General features: G+C 39.3%; 1 protein-coding gene across 4 annotated transcripts in view; it reads right to left on the bottom strand.

Moving 5' to 3' along the window:
• Positions 1 to 5498: 5498 nt before the first annotated feature.
• SLC25A14 (solute carrier family 25 member 14) overlaps positions 5499 to 17130 on the bottom strand; it is a 33626-nt gene continuing 21994 nt past the window's right edge. For all 4 annotated transcript variants that reach the window (XM_009439620.3, XM_016944008.3, XM_016944007.3 and 1 more), the window contains 4 exons: positions 14100 to 14224; positions 13176 to 13311; positions 7214 to 7294; positions 5499 to 5950 (listed from right to left, as the gene is read on the bottom strand). In XM_009439620.3, coding sequence (XP_009437895.1) covers positions 5909 to 5950; positions 7214 to 7294; positions 13176 to 13311; positions 14100 to 14224 — 384 coding nt within the window. In that variant the 3' untranslated portion in view covers positions 5499 to 5908. The remainder of the gene's footprint in view (positions 5951 to 7213; positions 7295 to 13175; positions 13312 to 14099; positions 14225 to 17130) is intronic.

Below are 17130 nucleotides of genomic sequence, written 5' to 3'. Positions count from 1 at the left end.
CATCAATACAGTGCAGTGTGATACCCAGATATCAATTTCAGTGTTTTGGCTCTTAAAATTTTCGGACATAGTTGCTCCATAAAATGCTGAGTAGACATGAGAATAAGAAAACATCTTCACGCAGAGCTAGGAAACCGTTCTTGAATCTGCTGAATGAAGCCTTGAAGCCATAGTCTTGCAGTTTGCTGAAAGGGCAAGATATGCTTCACCTAATGGATCAACCATGGCAGGGTAAAGTGCATGAGAGCTTAACATGCTACTACTCAGCCATATGTTCCCTGCATTTACAAGCTGTTGGGACCATAATCAGCCACTGGGCTCAAAGAGCCCTCTCATGAGAAGTCCTAGAAACGACTGATGCAGCTGCTAAGAGCCTATGAGTCTGTTTTAATGCACAAAGCAGTTCCTGTTTCTTTCAAAACGCCTTGTACACAATGGGGCAGACGGGATTCAGTTGCTACCAAGCACTGGGGAAACTAAAACCCCGTAGGGCCAAGAGCCTGAGGGGCTCTCTTCATCTGCTTAGGTTTGTTTTTATTTGGTGTATGTTGCCCAACAATCCCACGATTGAATCACAGTTCCCATTTACCATGATACATCCATATCAGTTCCAGTTCTGTCTCAATTGTGTTGACATTAAGGCACTAAAAAGCTGATAAGCTTGCTGAGATAACACACTCACAGGCCCAGTAAAATGCCATGCTGTATAACAAAACTGTTCAATGTGCTTTCACCCACCAACCCCTCCTTAGTATTTTTGCAGATGTGTCCATTGAGCCATTCAACAAATATGAAAGCATTTCCTATAGAAAAGCAAATGGGTATCATATCATCTCAGAAGTAGTTAAAAAAAAAAGGTGAGAAAACTAAACTAAGAAATTGTAGCTGAATGGCTCTGAGATTATTTCAAATGTGAAAAACAGACTCATAATCCAAACATTTCTTATTCAAAATTCCAACCACCACTTTAATATTGCTAGGTCCCTTAGTAATCTTATACAATGAAAGTGTTAAATGGTTTTTCTTATTTACAAAATAAATGGAAGAGACAAGGATGCATGAAGTGTTTATGGTAAGTAAAGCACAGCCCAAAATACAACTGAATTCTGATGCTGAGACACTGAATGGAGAGAAGAAATATCCTTTAATAGTGAAACCTCAGAAATAAAAATTATTGGCCAGGTGTGGTGGCTCACGCCTGTAATCCCAGCACTTTTGGAGGGTGAGGTGGGTGGATCACCTGAGGTCAGGAGTTTGAGACCAGCCTGGCCAACATAGTGAAACCCCGTCTCTACTAAAAATACAAAAATTAGCCAAGTGTGGTGGCACATGCCTGTAATCCCAGCTACTTGAGAGGCTGAGTGAGACAGGAGAATCACTTGAACCCGGGAGGTGGAGGGTGCAGTGAGCCAAGATTGCACCACTGCACTCCAGCCTGGGCGACAGAAGGAGACTCCATCTCAAAAAAAAAAAAAATATATATATATATATATGTATATATATATGTATATATATACGTATATATATATGTGTATATATATGTATATATATACGTATATATATATAGAGAGAGAGAGAGAGAGAAAGAGAGAGAGAGAGAGAAATGGCCATTTTGAGAAGACATGAAGATATTTATTTTTTAATACCCAGCAATTTTATTAACCTACATGCAATATCCTGACTAGATTAGGCTAATAAAAATACTACCCCTTAAGTGACATGCTTTGGTGAATAGAGATTTAATTTATAATCAGGTTCATAGTAATCCTTCCTCCTATAAATTTGTTTATAAGTGTAACAAAGTTCTTCTTTCCATTGGAGGAGAAAGGGTGGAAAGCCTAGCCCCATGTCCAAATTACTAAATTTCAAACTAGTGGCATCTGTATCAATAATTCCACATTCTTCAACAAATGGTCTTACATACAACAGGAACAAGTTCATGTTGTTCTGGTGTGCCATCTCCGACTGCAAGACCCTCTTTTTGAACACTGTTGTGCTACCCCTAGTGAACTGTCCTCAGACTGGAGGAAGAAGGGGGTGGAGCAGTGATGAAGGAGGTCACAGAGAAGAAAGGCCAACAAACGGAAGAGGGAGAAGCGGGAGAAAGTGGAGAAAGGGGAAATGATGTATTTGCAGTCACAGGTCTCCAGGAAAATAATCTTAATCCAGTGTTACTGTTAAGTGATAAAGAGTGACCAACCACAAAAACTATTGACCTTCTTTCTCCCACGGCGCTATAAAGATAGGGGAATTAATGAAATCAATATTTACTGCTCACCTGCCATAAACTTTAAGTGACTCTGGACAAGGTTAAGTCAGTACACCTCAAGCATAGTGATTGTAATTACGGGATCGTGAGTCAGACTGCCTGGGCTAGAATCCTGACTCTGCCATGTTTAAGAGGCAGAAGTATTTCACCTTTCTGTGCCTCAGTTTCTCATCTGAAAAAGGAGAATTGTACCTACTCTCATAGGGCTGGTTGTAAGGATGTAGACAGAGTATAAACACAAAATACTTAAACAGTACCTGGCACATAATAAAACCCATACTCTGTATTACCTATTATTAATAGCTAATAATTATTAAGCTAATTATTAATTAGCTATTATTATCTGGGTTGTTTCATTCTCCAGCCTCTCAAAAAAAGGGGAAAAAAGTGGAAAGTTTTTGCATCTTACAACCTACAGATTTTGGTTATCATTTTATCCCTTCAAATATGACTTCCTAGGGAAAAGGATGTGGGTTGTGGAAGAGAGTAAGCAGAGTTAAGGATTACTTCAAGGCCTGAGCCACTAAAAGGGTTTTTAGGGGCAAATCCAGAATTTTGTTTTGTGAAGTGTCTTTCAGACTTTATTTCTTAGAGACAGGGTCTTGTTATGTTGTCCAGGCTGGCTTTAAGCTCCTGGGCTCAAGTGATCCTCCTGCCTCTGCCTCCTGAGTAGCTGGGGCTACAGATGTCTGCCACTGAGCCCAACTTGTGCCTATTAGACTTTAAGAGTGATGTAGAATAAGCAGTGGGACATAGAAATATGGAGTTCAGGGGAGAAGTATGGGCTGAGGATGTATATTTGGAAGTCACCAGCAGATATATGGTACTAAAACCATGGAAAACACTGCCCTGCTACTTGGTCATACCTTTAGTAATCCTTAGCTTACAGCCATTTTCCTAATAACTCAAAATTTATTTTATTTTATTTTTGAGACGGGGTTTTGCTCTGTCGTCCAGGCTGGAGTGCAGTGGCACCATTGTGGCTCACTGCAACCTCTGCCTCCCAGGTTCAAGCAATTCTCCTGCCTCAGCCTCCCTAGTAGCTGGGATTACAGGCCACCACGCCCAGTTAATCAAATTTTAATTTAATTCAATTTAAATTCCACAGTATTTGTTGAACCTTTCCTATGTTTTAGGCATTTAATCAGATCCTTTGGATACAGACCAGTTCATTTACTCATTTAACAAATGTGTACTAAGTGCACATAACTGTATAAAGCACTGAGAACCCAGTAGTAAACAAAACTGACATAATCCCTATTTTCATGGAGCCCCAAATGATGGGAGATACAGAAATTAGTGAAATAATCACACACATATAGTACATACATATAAATTCTGATATGTGGTATATGAAATTATAATGAGGAAAGTTATTTACACTGGGGGAGAGGAAATCACTGGAAGGTTTTTCTGAAGGAATAATATTTAGGTTGAGGTGAACTAAAGCCATTTTGCAATATATATAAATCCTTCAAGAAACTATTTTCAGGCGGGGCGCAGTGGCTCACACCTGTAGTCCCAGGACTTTGGAGGCTGAGGCGGACGGATCACCTGAGGTCAGGAGATCGAGACCAGCCTGGTCAGCATAGTGAAACCCCATCTCTACTGAAAATACAAAAAAATTAGCCAGGCGTGGTGGCAGGTGCCTGTAATCCCAGCTACTCAGGAGGCTGAAGCAGGAGAATCGCTTGAACCCAGGAGGCAGAGGTTGCAGTGAGCCGAGATCACACCACTGTACTCCAGCCTGGGCAACAAAAAAAGAAACTATTTTCAGCTGTACTATTGTGAGCAAAAAATATGTTCCCTTTTGCTAATTTGGGGATGAGTAGGGTATCTGATGGATATAGTAAATGTTTTAAAAAATAATAATATAAACAATGAGATACCACTACATACCTATCAGAAGGGCCAAAACCCAAACCGATGACTGACAGCACCAAAAGCTGGAGAAGATGTGGAGCAACAATAGCTCTCATTCATTGCTGTTGGGAATGCAAAATGGTGTAGCCACTTCACAAGACAGTTTGGCAGTTTCTTACAAAACTAAACATTCCCTTACCGTACCATCTAGCAACTGTGCTCCTTGGTATTATATTTACCTAAATGAGTTGAAAATGTCTACACAAAAACCTACACACAAATATTTATAGCAGTTTGATTCATAATTGTCAAAACTTCGAAGCAACCAGATGTCCTTCAGTGGGTGAATGAATAAACTGGTACATCCAGACAATAGAGTATTATTCAGTGCTAAAAAGAAATGAACTATCAAGCCACGAAAAGACATGGAGGAACCTTAAATGCATATAAGTAAGTTAAAAAAAAAAGCCAATCTGAAAAGTATGATTCCAACTATATGACATTCTGGAAAAGGCAAAACCATGGAGACAGTAAAAAGCCTCAGTAGTTGCCAGAGGTTAGGCGAGAGGAAGGAATGAATAAGAGGAACATAGAGGATTTTTAGGGCAGTGAGACCATTCTATATGATTCTATAATGATAGATACATATTACACATTTGTCAAAATGTATAATGCCTTATCCTCATGGTGACATAGACTCTTCCTCTGTCTCACCTCGAGTGTCATTTGTGCTATGAAGCCTTTGGCAAATCCTCTAGGTAAGGCTGTTCCTCCTCTGTGCTCCCACACAGCATTTTGTTCATCTCTCACATAGTACTTAGGTCCTACTGTAATTATTTACTTACAAATCTGTTCTTCCACTATAATGTGAGCTTGAAAACAGACACTATGTCTTAGTCATTTTATAGTCCTAGACATAATAGATACATAATAAATGTTGAACAAATTAATGAATGGATAAAGATGAAGAACTATTAATTCCACAAATATTTGAGTGCCTACAATGAGCCGGGCTCTGTTCCAGTACAAAAAAAGTAGCCAGAACTTTGTACCTGTAAGATGATTAGAACCCTGGGAACAGGCTTCTATTTTAAGCCTTTTTTTAGCTTTTTACCTGTAGAAACTTCCAAATGAGCCACTTGCTTGTTTATTCATGTTTAAGAAAGAACCACCTGCCCAACGTTTAGCAGTGGCATTATGACAATGAATGGCAGTGGGAAAGCACAATGCACTCATTCTCGTCTCATAAAAGTGCACTTTAAGAGTCCAGTCTCAATTTCATAGTTATCTTCCTTTATTATTCTCTGGAGAATGTAACTTCAAGAGTTGGCAAAGGAGAAAATAGTAAATGAAGACAAAGCCAAAGTGATTCTGCCAATAAATACTTTAATGAGAACCGAGGTCTGTAACACATATAGCAATAACCACCCTGGCCTATGCCTTCTGCTCTAGCCCAAGTCTGGGGCTAACCAATTACATTTAACCACATTTGGAAAGCAGGCCGTTTTCAATGTCACCCATCAGTATCCATCTTCATAGAAGATACCAATCTGGGGCCAGAGTCTCAATGTTAACACTTTCTCTCGGGGAAAAGTTAACATGGTAACACAAACATAGAAATAACTTTGAACCACCCCACTGTTCTTCCATCAGGAGGCCCTTAGGAGACCAACGGCTTGGTAAACACTTACAACACTGTCAAAATACATTAGAACACGGTAAAAGGGCAAAGGAGTAGAAAGGCTGGCAGGGCTGGGCTCACATATAATTCAGTTCTTAGATTTGAAGCCTCTTTAGCTGCTCGTATGTAATAAAAAACTGAGGAGTAAGTCAAGGAAGATCACCAGGTTGATATCGAAAGCCAAAGCTAGTTTTGAAATTAGCATCGCATTCTCTTAAATTAAGGTAGTCTATGCTATTCTAAGCTGCATCTGCTTTAAAATCTTTTCTAAAACACCACCTGACAGCCGAGCGCGGTGGCTCACGCCTGTAATCCCAGCACTTTGAGAGGCCGAGGTGGGTGGATCACGAGGTCAGGAGATCGAGACCATCCTGGCTGACACGGTGAAACCCTGTCTCTACTAAAAATACAAAAAATTAGCCGGGTGTGGTGGCGGGTGCCTGTAGTCCCAGCTACTCCGGAGGCTGAGGCAGGAGAATGGCGTGAACTCAGGAGGTGGAGTTTGCAGTGAGCCGAGATCGCGCCACTGCACTCCAGCCTGGGCGAGAGAGCAAGACTCCATCTCAAAAAAAAAATAAAAATAAATAAATAAATAAATAAATAAAACACCACCTGTCAAATCAAGCATGCGTTGAGTGCCTACCATGTGCCCATTCAGATCACTGGCACCGAACAACATAAACAGAGTAAAACTCTAATATATTTATAGTCTTCAGGGGGAAACAGGACAAACGCACACACGCACACACACACAGTAACCAAGAACATCAGTGACGACATATAATTAGATGATCAGAGTGATTCCAAGAGGGAACGAGATACCCTCTCTCTGTCTACAGACCCCACAAGGGCAGGGAATTACTTTCCAACCCTGCGGTGCTTACCATTATACACACAACACCACACACAGTATCCAATACATGGCTCTGCACTTAGGAGGCACTCAAACACAACTGGAAGAGACAGATTCACCCATGAAGAAAGAAGCCTGCTTGGCTGTGGATTCCTTCACCCCATGAATGTCTTCTGTCCTGTTTTTATTTCCCAGCTATTTTGGTCCTATAGTTAGGGGTAGGAAATCTGAACCACCTCAGCATGGACTTTCCTGTAGGCTTCGTCCATCAGGGTTTCTAAAAACTTCATAGCCCCTTCCAGATTAGCTGTGTTTGTTGTCATTTTGTTTTAAAGAGTAAAGTTTGACATATCTTTTCTATCCCTTTTAGTTTGTATTAGCCTCCAACTGAAAGCTGTTTCTCTACTTAATTTGATTCTCAAGGGTCACCAATGGGATGCTTGAGTTTCTCACTAGCCTAAAAGGCTTTAATAATCAAATTTTCCTTCCCATAGCCTAGAATTATCTGGGAGCTTGAAGCACTTGCTTTCATTCTCTCAAAGGATACAATGATGTTCCAGGGTCCAAGCCGAAGCCAGTTTGGCCAAAATCCTTTATAGAGTGCAAAAAAGCCCTCATGTTTCCACATCTGCAGGAAAGATATAACCAAAAACAGAGTGAATTCACCTTTCTCTACATTTGACATCACCTTCCACTCCCACCCCAGGGCAACTTACGGCTCCATGAATAGTCTTTTCTCTAACGGTCCATTTTAAATTCATCTGTAGTCTAAATCCATCCACCCACTTAATCAATAAATATTTACCTACCATACATATGCAAAGCACCATTCTTGATGTTGAGAATATACTAATAAACAAGACAGAAAAAGTGTCTATGGTAGCCAGCCTCCAAGATGGCCCCCAATGAACCCTACCTCCAGTTATTTGTACCCTTGCGTAGCCTCCACCCCATAGTATTTAGTCTGTGTCACCAACAGAATATGGTAGTAGTGAACATATGTCACTTCCATAGCTAGGTTATAAAATATATTTTATATATAATAAAGCATCTGCCTTATTCTCTCTTGGATTCATTCACTCTAGAGGAAACCATCTGCTATATCATGAAGAGAGGACTACATGGTGAGGAACTGAGGGCTCTAGCCAACAACTGCATGAGTGATCACTGAAGCAGCTATCCCAGCCTGTCAAGGCTTTAGATGGCAGCAACCCTAGTTGCCATATGAACTACAACCTCAGGAGACAGCCTAAGCCAGAATCAACTCAGCTAAGCTGCTTTGCAATCCCTGGCCCACAGAAACTGCAAAATAACAAATGGTTTAAGGCAATGAGTTTTGGAGTAATTTGTTACACAGCAATAGGTAACCTATACAGCAGTTTCTACCCTCATGGAGTGTATATTCTAGTGGGGCTGACAAATACACAAATTGATATATATTATATCCAAAAATAAGTGCCACAAAGAGAACTAAAGCAGGGTAAGAAAATAGAAAGTTGGGCAAGTCATTATTCTTCTCTGAGTCTGTTTCATCATTATAAATTCTATATAATGCCGTAGCCTACCTCATGTGAATGCTTTGAGGATTACATGGAGAAAAATGTGAAGTGTTTTGAGTTTTGGTTTCCTACTTTATACAACAGGGGTCTTATATACATGGTTATGAGAATTAAATGATAAATTATGCATAAACGTTGTAAACTGGTGGCACATGCTGAATTTAGCCAGCAGAAATGGTTCGTATATAATGGACAAATATCTATTACGTAACTACAGTGTGTTAGGCATTGTGTTAGACATTGAAAAATGTTATTTTGCCTTTCCAATAGTGAAGTGAAACCCACCACAATTCTAAAAAAAGGATATATTTGGATAAGACAATAATATGAGAAGCCAGAGTTGTAAATATTCTTTATCCCATCCTGTACATTAAGTATACTAGAGATAATTATCCTTACTAACTACTTTTGGGAACAAACAGTAAAATAATAAGCACAATATTTATGAAGATATAGTGGTAATATGTTTCCCCCAATGGATCTTCAGCAAATAGTAAAGGTCTGAGACCAAAACTGATGTTGGAAAATTGTGAAAATCACCCCAAATAAAGCCCAGATGTGAATAACCTAGAACCTAGACTGTTAAATGACAAGAGACCTCTGAAAGACCATCCAATCTCATAATCTCTTACCTGGACTACCACAATGGACTTTTAATTGGTCTAAAATCTCTACCTAGAAGCTAGAACAATCTTTTAAAATTATAAATGAGAGCATAACATTTCCTGCTTAAAGCTCTCAAATGGCTTCCTGGTGGATTTCATTCTAATTACAAAGTCTCTGCAAAGACCTATAGGATCCCACATGATTTAGCTGCTGCCTTTCTCTCCAGTTTCATTTCCTACTAGTTTCTCCCTTCATTCACCACACACTCAGCCACACTAGCTTTCTTTCTAACCCTTGAACATGTCCAGCTTATTTCCAACTCAGGCCTTCAGTAACCTGTTCCCTCTTTATGAAATGGTTTTCTCCCAGCTCTCATGGCCAGCTCATCATCATTCAGATCTCAGCTCAAATGTCACCTCCTCAGAGGCTTTTCTTGACCATCCTTGCTGAAGTAGTTCCCCACTACTGAGTCACTATTGCAATATGCTGTTATTTTCTGCATAGCATCTATTTCTATCTAAAATTATACTGTGCATTGTGTGTTTATTGTCTCCCTCAACTAGAATGAAATCTCCAAGAGATTAGAAACTAGCTTTGTTTGTTCACCATTGTGTCACCACCACCTAACACAGTGTCTGGTGCAAGAAATTTTCCCATAAGTATTTGTTGAAGAGGTGAACACAAAAACAGTAAGGGTCTCTAACACTCTTGTGAGCCATCTGGATCTTTTTTTTTTTAATTAAGAAACATGGTCTTGCTCTGTCGCCTAGACTGGAGTGCAGTGGCAAGACTACATAGCTCACTGCAGCCTCAAACTCTGGCTCAAGCGATCCTCCCGAGTAGCTAAGACTACAGGATGCAAGCCACAGCACCCGGCTTGAATCTTTATAAATTTCCAAAAACAGTGACCAATTTCTTCACAACGTGAGAACTGGGAGGCACCTTTTGTCATAAGGCAGTTGTGTGAAAACAAAGAACTTCTATAGATAAGCATAGACAAAATAATAAAGTCTGATGCTATTACATAAATGGCAAAATAGAACAAAGTCATTTTAAAGAATGACTGCTATTAAAATTTTTTAGTAGCAAGTGAGTAAATGAGTGAGCAAATGTAAGTACTTAAAGGTTACTACCAACATAAAAACATGTTTCTGCAGATTCAGAACAGCATAGTGGCTGTAAGTACAAACTTTGGAATCAGACAGATTGTGGATTAAGTCTCAGACCTGCCTCTTATTAGCTGTGTAATCTTGTGTAAGTTATTACTTAGCTACTCTGAACCTAAGTTTCCTCCTTTATAAAATGGGAAAGATAATATCTACTCCACAAGGTCGCTGTGAGAGTTAAAGGATATACTCTATGTACAGTGCCTGTGATAGAATAAGCATTCAATAAACATTAGCTATTACTATATTATTGTATAGTAAATCTTACAGTAAATCTTTTAGCCAATCTTCTTGAAACAGTGCTTTACATTTGTCTATTTATCATTACTTCCTGTGTTTATCTCCTTCTATTAGAATCTAAGTGTCATAAACACAGGGACATTTTGGTTTACCAGTACATCCTCAACAACCTAGAACAGTGCTTAGCACATAAGACAAACATTTCTTTCTTTTGTGTGTGTGGGGGGGGGCCTCTTCAAGAGTCAGCTTGATATTTTCTTTTTTATTACTTGAATGAATAATCAAACATATTCCTCAATGCACAGCAATTGGCTTTTGCAAACACCAATTCACCAAACCTTCTAAAAAATATTAAATCCAACAGACTCTTTGCACTCCTTATCATATTAGATCGCTATTGCATGTGACATTAAGTAACCACTCATTCCTTCTTGAAACTCATTAACTTCTTTGGCTCCCATGACACTACTCTCTAAGTTTCCTCGTCTTTGGTGTCTTTCCTAGGTTCCTCATCTGCCAAGACCTTAAAAATTGGTATTCCGGTCAGGGCACGGTGGCTCACGCCTGTAATCCCAATACTTTGGGAGGCCGAGGCGGGTGGATCACGAGGTTAGGAGTTCGAGACCAGCCTGACCAACATGGTGTAACCCTGTCTCTACTAAAAACAAAAATAAGCCAGGTGTAGTGGCGGGCACCTGTAATCCCAGCTACTCAGGAGGCTGAGGCAGGAGAATTGCTTGAACCCGGGAGGCAGAGGTTGCAGTGAGCAGAGATCGCGCCATTGCACTCCAGCCTGGGCATAAATAAATAAATAAAAATTGGTATTCTGCAGTGTTCTTTCCTTGGCCCAGTGCTCTTCCCTCTACACCAGTAATTGTCAAATGCAGAAATACCAACGGGGGCTTTTGCCAAACTATACTTTCCAGGGTCTGAGAATTGCTGCCCCAGTCAATCATTATTACGGGAAAGAATTTTATAGTACTCCAGTATGCTGGGAAGGCAAAAAGGTTGTGAACTCCTCTACCTACTCTCCTTGGTCAACTCTCTCCACAGTTATATACCACCTGTGTGCTAATGACTCCACGGGCTTTTATCTATATCCATGAACCCTCTCGAGTCAGGGCTAGAATATCCAAATGTATCCACTGGATTTTCCTCATGCACATCAAACTGAGTATCCAAAACTAGGATGTCTCCCCCAAGACGTGCTCCTCTTGTGATGCCTCTGTCAATGAATGTCACCACCTGGTCACCAACTCCAAAAACCCAGAACTTATCTTTGACACCTCTTTTCTCCCACACCTCTCCACATCCAGTCAATCAAATCCTGCTGACTCTATCAACTAATTCTTTCTTGACTCTGTCCCACCTTCTATATCTCCATTATCATGCTCAAGTTCAGGCCTTCATCCCCTCTTTCTCAGATTACAAGAGCCTTCTAATCAGCTTCCCTATCTGTAGGTCAGTGGTTCTCCAAGTGTGGTCTCCAGACTAGCAACATCAGTATTGCCTGGGAATTTATTAAAAATGCAAATTTCCAGGTCCCACTCTATACTTACTAAATCAGAATCTGGAGATGGCTCCAAGTGAACTGCAGTTTAACAAGCCCTCCAGGTGATTCTGATGCATGTTAAACTTTGAAGAACCATGGCTCCAGGCTTATCCCCTTAGTAGTCTTCAACCTTAGGTGAACATTGCAGTCACCTGATATAGTTTAAAATATTGACACCTGGACCTTACTCCCCAGGTTCTGAGTTAATTGGTCTAAGGTAGAGGAGGGAGCTGCGAAAGTTCTCCCAAGTGATTCCAATGTGTACCCAAGATGAGGAACCACTGTGGTAGATCCAGTCTCCACAAAGCCAAAGTCATCTATTTAAAATGCAAAGCTAATCTGATTAAAAACTTTCAACAGCTCCCTGACAAGTTAAAAAAAAGTCCAAGCACCTCAATATAGCATTCAGTATCCTTTATAATCTAACCCTTGGCCACCAATATGAGGAAAGCACCATAGTGGAGAGGTAAATGTCAGTTTGAGGTCAAATGATCTGAGTTTAAATTCCAGTTCTCCCACTTAGTAGCTGTGAAACCTTAGGCAGCTTACTTAATCTTTCAGTGCTTCAGTGTCTACCTCGTGGAGTAATGGTGAGGATTCAATGAACGAATACACATAAGTCTCATAAGGACAGTTCCTGACACACAAAAAAGCACTCAGTGGATGTGAGTTATTGTTATTCAAGATGCCACCATCTACAGGGAGCCTACCTCAATGCTTCCAAATTGAGAACTCTTGAGTTTATCACTTATCAGGCTGTACTGATGATCTGTTTGTATACCTATAGTACTTTTGTAATAACTGTAATTTCTCTCTAACTACTAAAATGGTGTCTAATATGTAATAGTTGTTAAACAAAACTGATAACAGGAGAGAAACCATATGGCAACATCATATTTTAGCCTCAATTTGTTTTCAGTAGCAATAATATCACCAGTAATGATGTAATACTTTTAGAATATTCAGTTCCCACAAACACAACAGCAGGAACTTTCAAAGCCAAAGTGAACAACAGCATAACCGTGAACTGAAATAAAATACAGGCTTTTTTCCTTAAGTATTGAGTTTTCTATTGCAGGGTCTCTGTGTTGTATGAAGTAGGCAAATGGGGGATATATTGTCTTTTCTATCAATAATTCTACATGATACTATTAATAAAAGCATCCTGTATTTTAAAGCATTCAAATGGGAATCATTATATTAAGTACCACTGCAAATTAGATTGCTAAGGAGACAGCTTTTCTACCTGGGAATAACTGAGAAGCTACTAAAAAATATGATTCTTTCATCTTCAAAATGGTATGTAGCAACTAATAATAAGAACTGAAGGAAGGTCTAAGACATCAAAGAAAGCCAAATTGTAACCCAAATCCACAATGTACTTACCTTTAAAATACCATCAACAGTGCCCTTATAGAGATCCACATGTCCCACGATTGCCCTCTGGTTCATCATGCGAGTTCGAACCACATCAACCGGGTTGGAGGCCAGAGCCCCAGCCAAACCACATGTAAAGCTGGAACTAAGAGGAAAAGTTTAAGTAGATCGACCCCACTTTCACTCCCTGCCCACTTAAACAGAAATTAGGCCAAACGTAAACTGTACAATATAACTCAGACCCATCAGATAAAACCTGGCACTTGGCCTTTCGTTACAATCTAAAGAGACAGGAAATTTTTCTGAAGAGACATCATTCAAAGGCTGTCCCTTCAGTTTTCAATCTGAAACTCAGCCTTTTTTTTAAAGGAGAGTTTCTAAACCTAACAAGATTCCTAAGTAGAAAGTATCATGCACCATGTATTAGTTACATAAATTTTTCAAACCACAGCATCACATGCCAAATGCATTTGAGTAACAAAATTATCATAAAGGTTGCAAGACAAAGAAAATGTAAAATGAGATCAGTAACAGTCTTTAGCCAAAAAACTGTGCTTTAGTTTCACAGACCTTATTTACCCCTTTTTTTCTGATTCCCACTGAGAAAAGTTTGCTTTCTCAAACAAAATTAACCAAAGCAAGTAATACATGTGCTTATTAGATATAGAAGCTGTGTATGGATAAATGTAAATCAAATAGACCTCTGATAGGCTGCTGTATTAGACAATGTTCCCAAGTACCCAAGCCCCCAGAGCACCTGGCATTTCTGTGAAGTACAAAGTGTTCATAAGGCTTGAAGTTCTGATAATAGGAGAGACAAGGGTATTTAGGCCATACGTACCAGTTATCAAATTCCACCTGAGGATTTCAGTAAAAGAGGCTTTTTGTGCTCAAAATGCTGGAAATAAAATGAGCACATCCCATCCTACTTACACGAAGTGAGTTAAAATTGTATCGCCCATCATTCCTGACAATATTAAATGCTTCTTAGTAATATCATAGACTGGTAGCTCTACTCCCACAACGATGGCAGCACGCTGAGCAGTTGGAACCACACCCTACGAAACACAAGTGACATTAGGCACCAAGGAAATACAAAGGGAGTGATGTCTTAGAGTGAACAAAATAGGTCAGGAGTTGAAAAGTAACAGAAAAATACAAGTCTGAAGTACAGACGTCACTCTTTCAAATCAATGACTAATAATGGAACATATACAAATTTCCAATTCACTTGCTATACTAAAAATAAAATAATTGATATGACACCCAAAGCACAAAAGACAAAAGAAAAAAAAAAGATCAACTGGACTTCATCACAATTAAAAACTTTTATGACTCAAAAGACACCACTCAGAAAGTGAAGAGTCAACATACACAAAGGAAAAAAACATTTGCCACTCATATATCTGATAAGGGACTAGTGTCAAGAATATATAAATAACTCTTACAACAAAAAAGGCAAACAATCCAATTTTAAAATGGCCAAAAGACCTGAAGATATTTCCTTCAAAAAAGATACACAAATGGCCAATAAGCACACGAAAAGATGCTAAACATCATTAGTCACTAGAGAAATGCAAATCAAAACCACAAGGACATACCACTTCATACCTACTAGGATGGCTATAATGATTTTTCTTTTAAGTAAAAGAAGGCCAGGCACAGGGGCTCATGCCTGTAATCCCAGCACTTTGAGAGGGTGAGGCAGGAGGATCACTTGAGGAGGAGTTCTAGACAAACCTGGGCAATACAGTAAGACTCTATCTCTTAAAAAAAATTTTTAAATTAGCCAGGCATGGTGGCATGTGCCTGTAGTCCCAGCTACTTGAGATGCTGAGGTGGGAGGATCACCCGAGCCTGGGAGGCTGAGGCTGCAGTGAGCCATGATTGCACCACTGCATTCCAGCTTGGGCAACACAGCAAGATCCTGCCTCAAAAAAAAAATTTTAAAAAAATAAGAAAGAAAAAGTAAAAGAGCAAGTGTTGGTGAGGATGTGAAGAAATAGGAACCCTTATATGCTGTCAGTGGGAATGTAAAATGGGGCAGCCACTGTGGAAAACAATTTGGCACTTCCTCAAAAAGTTAAACACAGATTACCATATGAGCGAGCAATTCTACACCTAGGTATATACCCAAGAGAACTGAAAATAGATGTTCATACAAAAATGTGTACAGAAATGTTCATAGCAGTATTCATAATAGCCAAAATGTGCAAAGAACCCAAATGCTCATTAATTGATGAAGGGACAAATACAATGTGGTATACCCACACAATGGAATTAATATTCACCCATAAAAAAGAATAAAGTACTGATACATGCTGCAACATGGATAAACCTTAAAATCAGTATGCTAAATGGAAGAAGCCAGTCACGAAAGTCTACATATTGCGTGATTCCATTTACATGAAATACCTAGAACAGGCAAATCTATAGAGACAGAAAGTAGAGTAGTGGTTGTCCACAGCTAGGAGGGCTGGGGGAAATGAGAAGTGATGGATAAAGGGTAAGGGTTTCTTTTTGGTAATGAAAATGTTCTAAACTTAGACAGTGGTAATGGCTGCACTAATCTGTGAATATACTAGAAACAATTAAATCGTATACTTTAAAGATGGTGAATTTTATGTGAATTATCTCAATAAAGAATTTGGGAATTATCATTATAATATGTCAATTTTCCCAATAAAGCTATTATAAATAAAATCATGAAGCAAAAATCAGTGGGGAGAAGAGAGCTTTCAGGTTTAATTCACAGAATTTTCAGATGTGCAGAAAGGACAAACACTAAGGTGACAGCAAAGGTATGAAGAAGCAAGAGGAAAAGCCAAGGGAAAGTGGTCCTTCGCTTACAAGTCCTGCTGTGGTAACATTACCAGGGTTTCACTCACTAGCATGATGCTCCTATCACAGCTCACATTACAACACAGGGTTGCTAGAGCATTAAAAGTCACATTTTTGAAGAATATTAATGACACAAGAAAACGCTTATGATAGCATGATAGCATGTTAAATAAAGCAAGGCATAAAATTATATATAGTATTATTCTATCTTCAGGGGAAAAGGTATACACACCAGGCCAAATTCTTAGGATTAGAACGAAATACATCAAAATACTTTTTTCCTCTGGTATTAGGATAAGAGATGTTAATTTTCATTTTTATGCCTATTTCTTTTTACATTTTCACAATGAATGTTTTACTTTTATAACTGTGTTTAGGTGTCAGTTAAAATTGAAAATAACATACCATGAGGACATCTGCTTTCTGGGATAACTACTATATTAAAAAGTTTTCAGTCATCTCTAAGTTCCCAAACTCAATTTATAAAGTGGGGCTGCTCTGCCTATGGAGTAGCCATTCTTTATTCCTTTACTTAATAAACTTGCTTTCACTTAAAAAAATAATAATAATAATCCCAGCTACACAGGAGGCTGAGGCAGGAGAATCGCTTGAACCCAGGAGGTGGAGGTTGCAGTGAGCCGAGATCGCGCCACTGCACTCCAGCCTGGCAACATAGCAAGAATCCGTCTCAATAAATAAATAAATAAATAAATAAATAAATAAATAAATAAATAAAATGAAGTGGAAGTGACACAGCTATGCCAAGATGTTTGATTGTGCTGATATGGCTGGCTAGGCGAAGGGTGCCTTCCTTGCTGGCTCTTTGACCTGCTTCTCATAAAGAGGGTACCCTTCACAGAAGACTGCTTTGGTGAACAGTAAGGCCCCAAACTGGAGCCCACAGGCCAAAATCAGGCCATAGGCATGTTTCGAGTGGCCCACAGTGTTTCCAAAAGACTGAATTGGCTGTTAATATGTAAAAATCAGGATATTTCACACAGAAATGCAGATTTCCAGCTTCTCTTGAAAGGCCAGAAAATTTGACCACACTGGGCTCACCATCAACGCATGGCAGCAATGGGCTGGAGCTAAGGAGTAGCTGTCCTCTCTCAACGGGGACTGT

This window comes from Pan troglodytes, chromosome X (assembly GCF_028858775.2).
Source record: "Pan troglodytes isolate AG18354 chromosome X, NHGRI_mPanTro3-v2.0_pri, whole genome shotgun sequence".
Taxonomy (NCBI): domain Eukaryota; kingdom Metazoa; phylum Chordata; class Mammalia; order Primates; family Hominidae; genus Pan; species Pan troglodytes.
This window is presented reverse-complemented; position numbering and strand designations above follow the sequence as displayed.